This window comes from Cynara cardunculus, unplaced genomic scaffold (genome assembly GCF_001531365.2).
Source record: "Cynara cardunculus var. scolymus isolate 2C unplaced genomic scaffold, CcrdV1 Un_Scaffold_2128, whole genome shotgun sequence".
NCBI classification, from domain to species: domain Eukaryota; kingdom Viridiplantae; phylum Streptophyta; class Magnoliopsida; order Asterales; family Asteraceae; genus Cynara; species Cynara cardunculus.
In genome coordinates, this window is record NW_020200986.1 from 85,425 (window position 1) to 91,865 (window position 6,441).

Sequence of the window (6,441 nt, forward strand, 5' to 3'; positions counted from 1 at the left end):
GCTAACTGATGAAGCAATACTATGATAACAAATCAGCCATACGTTAGCCCACAGACCAACATGACCGGACAAAACACATAGAAATAGACAGCACTTCATTAAAGAAAAGTTGATATTGGGCTAATTTGTACTCCATTAGTCCCGCCAAGACTTCAGCTTGCAAATGTGATGACAAAGGAACTGTATAACATGTTTCATGAGAATGTTAGCAAGCAAAGAATGAAATCTCGTATTAGTGACCTTGGGAGAAATTTCAGAGAAAATAGTGGAACGAAATCAGTAGGTTGAAATCTATTCCTAATATTAAGAGAATTAGCCTAGTTTAGCATTATATAAAATTGTGTGTGTGTATATAAGAGAAAGGATCGTACAACAAATAAAAATTCTTCATAACCCTTTTGTTTTTATTCAACAGAAGTTTATTTGATTGTCAAGAGTCGGCCACTTAGTTAGCCTAGAGGAGTAGAGGTCTTGTACCTTCTCGCATGCTTTTACTATTACATGCTTTAGTATCTCGCTTGTTACCTTTAGTTCGATTATCCCTGCCTACTTTCTACAATTCATGTTTTTTTCTCTTCCCTCTATTTTCAAACTTTTGTCTAACTTTTAGATCCAAATATGTATTTGAAAATCATGCTTTCTAAAACATTTTTCAAATTGGTCTTTATGGAAACCTCTTTATCCCTTGGAGTAAAGGTATAGTCAGGGGTCTTTACAGAAACAGTCTCTCTACACCTCAGGCTATGTTGTTATATCGGTCAGAATACGAAATATCGGTCAGGACCGATATTCGATACATCGGTTATATCGGTGATATATCGGTGATATATCGGAAATAGCGGTTAACATAATATTTATTAGAATTATATATATAATATGCATTAATTAGAGTTTAGAAATATAGTTTCAAAATTAAAACATCACATAGTGTTCAAAATTTTGGGCTTTTGTTATTCCATGGGCCTGGGCTAAATTAGGTCTGAATCTGAAATCAGTGAAGCTTCCTTACTCCACAACGTCGTCTTCTTTCTTGAGTTAATCACGAGTTCACGACTTCAACTTCAGACTTCTTCTCACAACTTCGACTTCTTCTTCTTCTCACGGCTTCGAGTTCACGTTCACGGTCTGTCTTCACGTTCACGGTCTCTCTTCTCACAACGTCTTCTTCTTTTCTCGGTCTCTCTTCACGATCTCCTCTGCTTACCAGGTTGCTACAGCCACAGCAGCAACTGTAATCGACACTTCTCGATCTCTTCTCGATCTCTTCTCGATCTCCTCTGCTTACCAGGTTGCTACAGAGTACAGCCACAGCAACAGAGCCAGCGACAGCAACAGAGCCAGCGACAGCAACAGAGCCAGCGACAACAACAGAGCCAGTGAATGTATCGGTATATCGGTCCGATTTTTACCTCAAATATCGCTAAAAATCGCTAAAAAATCGCTAAATATCGCCGATAATATCGGCCCCGATATTTTGACTGATATTTATGGTCCGATGTTTTTCCTAGGAGCGATATCCGATATGTCGACGATATATCGCGATATTAACAGCATAGCCCTCAGGGTAAAGGTAAGGTATGTGTACATATAGTTATATACATATATATTTTCCAAAAGAACTAGTGTTTGTTCTCATTAACTTGGAAGGCAACTTAGATTGATATATATACAACTAAAGAAACTAGTTAAGGAAAACATATTACTATGCTAGGAAAGTAAAACCCCTACTTTACTATATCTAACACTCCTCAAGTTGGAGCGAAGATGTTAATCATGCCAGATGTGACAGGTTGCTAGTGGATCTTATGCCCATAATTTGACACGACAATCCATTAGCAAGGCGAACTTGTTTATAAGGTATATTAGTCTCAAGATTGGATAAAAGGTCTTTGTTCCAGGTCATGTGATCTATGGCTCCCGAATCAAGAACATAAGATGGGGAGCATGTAGAAAAACAAGTAGATGTGATACTTGATTGTGCTATACTAACACAAAAAGTAGATGGAACATAGACTTGAAGAGGATCCAAAACTATACTCGACATTGATTGAAATGGAACTTTGTCTCCCATGATCTTATAAAAAGGACAGAACTTTTAGCATGGACAGAGCAAGATCGTGAGAGATTGGAGTTCTATATAAAGATTTGTCACTAGAGAATTTCCAAGTTGAGAAACACGAGTATTTAGGGTTTTCAAGAAGAAGCACAACAAGGATTCAAGAATTTCAAGGATTTCAAGGAGACTTTAGAAACTTTCTTCAACAAAGACTAGCTCTGGAAAAGGCATTCAGACCAGCAGCAAAAACAGGGACCCAAAAACAGGAACCACACCTAATTCTGGAGAGGGTGGCAGCGAGTGGTGGCGCCGGCAACAAGAGCGGAGCCGGCTCTGGCAGTGGTGGAGAGCAGTGGTAGGGTCGCCTTGCTCAGAAGTCGACGGTGGCTAGGGTTTTTGGCAGAAATGGCAACAACGACAAAGGCAGCTAGGGTTATTCCCGTGGCGACTAGGGTTTAGACAACAGAGTACAACGGCAGCTAGGGTTCAGGCGAAAGAGTTCGGCGGCAGCTAGGGTTCAGGCTCTGATACCATGTTTCCAATAGAACTGGTGTCTTTTTCTCATTAACTTGAAGGAACTTTACATTGGTATATATATGCAGCTAAAGAAACTATTTAAGGAAAACATATTACTATGCTAGGAACATAAACCTTACTTTAGTGTATCTAATAATATACATATATATGTACAATAGATAACATTCAAACTGCCCATTCTGAAAACTTGTTACACGGTAAAATTTTATTGTGTACTAAGACATACAAACTACAGATCATCTTAATCATTCTAGCCACTTAATCATTTTGCACATAATCATTCAGGATTTGTTAATAACCTCTTAAGTATTTGGAAAATTAAAAAAAAAGTTCACAATTAAATGGCACATTACCAGTAGTGCATCTTAGCAAGTTGCACACATTCATTAGAGTAAAAGATTATTATGCTTCAGCTATCTTCATCAACACAAAAAGTGCATGTAAAGTCATAACATTGCCAGTTCAAACAAGAAAAACAATCAACAGAACAACCTTGTGGAATAGGATAAAATTGCAAACCTGTAATCAGGCCGAAAATCATGACCCCACTTAGAGACACAGTGAACTTCATCAATTGCAAATAAAGCAATTCCACGACCTTCCGCGAGGCTTTGAAGTGGTTTCATCAATCTGCAAGAGAATGTGAAGAACATTTATTTGCCTGAAATATCTGCAACACAAATCCATAAAACAAACCTAAAATTAACACAGATCACTAACCTCAAGATCGTCTCAGGGCATACATAGATGATTTCATACATCCCTCTCATTGCCTTCTGCTCAACACTATGATCAATCTGTCCAGATCCAAGAAAACAGGCTGACACACCATGCTTTGCTAGCTTCAAGCATTGATCATGCATCAAGCTTATCAAGGGTGAAATCACCACCACAACCTTCCCCGTTAATAGTGCTGGAATTTGAAAACATAAAGACTTCCCTATGAAAAGACTAAAGGTGAGACAATAATTTCCAGCAATAAAGTTAACAAAACAACTTGGTGTTTAAAGAAAATGACCCAAATTGCATGTGTTTACCTGATCCTGTTGCAGCAAGAACAAGGCAGTCTTTGTGGGCTATCCAAGCTGCCAAGGCTTCCTTTTGAAATCCCTTTAAGGATGGATAACCGAAATGCTGCTGCAACAACGTATCAGCTCTAAGTTCCCAATCTGATCCAACGTCTTCTTCCAAAGAGTATGATGAATTTACTGATAATCCAGGAACGATACCCTGGTGAGAACAAATGGGCGAAATGGATTCATACCCCTCTCCATTCGTAGGCAAGACCTTTGCTCTTGAGACTGATACATCAGATTCAAGAGATGTCTTGCTAATCTTGGGTCTTCCTGCAGATTGCAGATGATCCATGATGCTCAACTGCCGCATACGCCCAACTGACTTTTTCCCGGTGGCAGATAAGTCTCTTTTTCTCGTAGCTTTCTTGCTGCCACTGGAGCACCTAGAACCGTCTGATTTGCCATCATGATTTTTATTGCAAGCATTCAAAATGAACTCGATTGCATTGTTTAATGATGGACCCACTTCTTTGATGGCTTCTGTCACCTCTGAAATCTGAAATCCCATACCTATGAGTTCTGCAATAACTAGGTCAGAAGCTAAATTGCTCCCCTCCATGGCATATATACTAGCTGTGTTGAAGAGAAACTGAATGAAACTGTAAATCAGATGCAGCTTTTAGAAAGAGAAAGGGTATGGATGACAAACTTTTGAAACCAAAAACATGAGAGTGAATTTGGCTACCTACAATCACAAACGAGCCATAAGAATTGTTTGTACCAAAAAACTATATATGCACTTGTGATATGTGTTACTTTTTTGAATTGTTCTCATTCAAAAAAGATCACTTGCAACCCTGTAGAAACATCTGAATGACACACACCCCCACTAGCGGTAGAAGTGTCAAAATTTATTATACACGTCTGTTCCAAAAATAAAGCACCTAGCAAGTTTATAGGATCCTGTCATTCCAGAATGACAATATATGTATATAATCACAACCTCTTGTTAGAAACCTTGCTATGTGTAATCTTAAAAATGTGCAGGGCTATGTCGGAGGGTGTGCCAATTTGAGATTCGGAACAGCGCCCCCAAAATTATTGGGGTCCCTTAATTTTTTTGGTTTCAATCGTAAATGTTTTAGCCTTTACCTAATTATAAATATGTTAATTTTCAGCCCTATTCCTTCAGCCTTCTGCATATTATTTTAGCCCACTGGGCAATTACAAGTTTACAACATCTTAGCAATTTAGCCCAATACCCCAATCCCTTCTCCCTCCTACCTGATTTGGCAATTCACTGATTCCGGTTAAGGCTGCAAATCTGCAATCCTCCTCAGCTCTCTAATTTGATGATTGAACTCCCCTAGTCGGCTAGTCCCAGTCATCTTTGTTTTCCCGGTGGTGAATTTTATGCTTGAAGAAAGTTGATTATGAAGAATTGATTAGATATTTTGTATCAAAAATGTTATATGAAAGAGTTTATTTAACTGAATTCCATACGTTACTTTGTCATTTTAGAACATTTTTGTTGTTTTAATTTGAAAGAATATTAATATAATATGTGGTACGAAAAGTTTTATAATCTGTTTTATTCATTATTTTGTCATGTCGATTTATAGTCTTGGTATAGATGTAACAGGGCTTCCAAAAATATTAGAACGACCCTGAAAATGTGTGGCAACAAAATAAATTACCCCCACAGCTTTCTATATACTCCTTTCAACAAAACAACTCAAATCTTTCTATTTTTGTGTTGGATCCACAGTTAATTTTATGAGTCCTTAGGATTGGGATATTCTCCATGATCGTAATCAATTTGGTGCCAAAAGGTTTGTTAGTAGGCATTTCATGATAGGTTATCATTTGAAGGGTAAGGATGGGAACAACACAAAGAAGCCTTTGCCATGAATTTGAATCATGCTAAATGACTACTCACTGAAAAGCTAGTGAAACCAAAAATCCTTGAAAGCTATGACGCCTTTGTAGAAAATATAGGCAAATCCCATCAAGGTAGTTGAATGCCTAACCGACCCATTATCTGCTCCACCATGTCTACATTAGTTGCAGATCACTATTGGATTATATCATCTAATGATAAACTTTAGAGATTCAGTTTGGTTCCATATCTTATTGTGTTGTCTAACTCTAGGTATAGCTTCCATGCTCTAAATGCTTCTTAAAAATGTAAAAGAAAGAACACGCATTCTTTTCTCATTCAAATACTAAATCATCCAAGCGAAAACCCAATTACCAGTTTACATTGAAAGAGGCTCCATATACGATTTGAAACTAGTACAAGAGTGTCCAACGAAGATAATAGAATAAATAGAGAAAGAACTTGTCGCAAAAAAATTCAAATGCAATAACAAGTGTAAAACTAGAATTGATGTATGAAACCTTACAAGAGCTTTCCTGAGCTGTGCAAAGCGAATTCAGTATTGAAATTTGAAAATCACCAGAAAGCCCTAATTGAGACAGATTGGGCGCGCATCTGAAATTATCAAACGGCGCAAAACGAATCAAATCGGTGGATGACTGAATAGTATCCTGACGGGACGGGAAAAGACTAGTATGTTTGTTCAATTATTTTAGGTATAGAACAGTGTTTATTTTATTGACCTATATTAGGATAACTTATTAAAGGTATATTAGAAGCGTCCTCGAGCAATGCAGCGAGATACATCGTGATTTTAATATTTTATTTTATTTTTTTATCTCAGTCAATGTTATAATATGGCTTTATGTAATTTTGAAAAAACGATGATGTTTTTATTTTTGAATAAAATATATGTTTGAAGATATCATAAAAATTTGACAAAAATATATCGA

At 37.2% G+C, this 6,441-nt stretch overlaps 1 protein-coding gene across 4 annotated transcripts in view; it reads right to left on the minus strand.

The window, feature by feature from the left end:
- Positions 1-6,042, minus strand: part of LOC112502888 (ATP-dependent DNA helicase Q-like SIM) — a 53,661-nt gene extending 47,619 nt beyond the window's left edge. The window contains exons 1-4 of one of the 4 annotated variants that reach the window (XM_025106906.1): positions 6,015-6,042; positions 3,631-4,268; positions 3,314-3,533; positions 3,113-3,223 (exon numbers count right to left, since the gene is read on the minus strand). In XM_025106906.1, the coding sequence (XP_024962674.1) occupies positions 3,113-3,223; positions 3,314-3,533; positions 3,631-4,228 (929 nt within the window). In that variant the 5' untranslated portion in view covers positions 4,229-4,268; positions 6,015-6,042. Of the gene's footprint in view, positions 1-3,112; positions 3,224-3,313; positions 3,534-3,630; positions 4,549-6,014 lie in introns of those variants that run through there. The other 3 variants (XM_025106905.1, XM_025106907.1, XM_025106908.1) reach the window with 3 other exon arrangements.
- Positions 6,043-6,441: the final 399 nt, after the last annotated feature.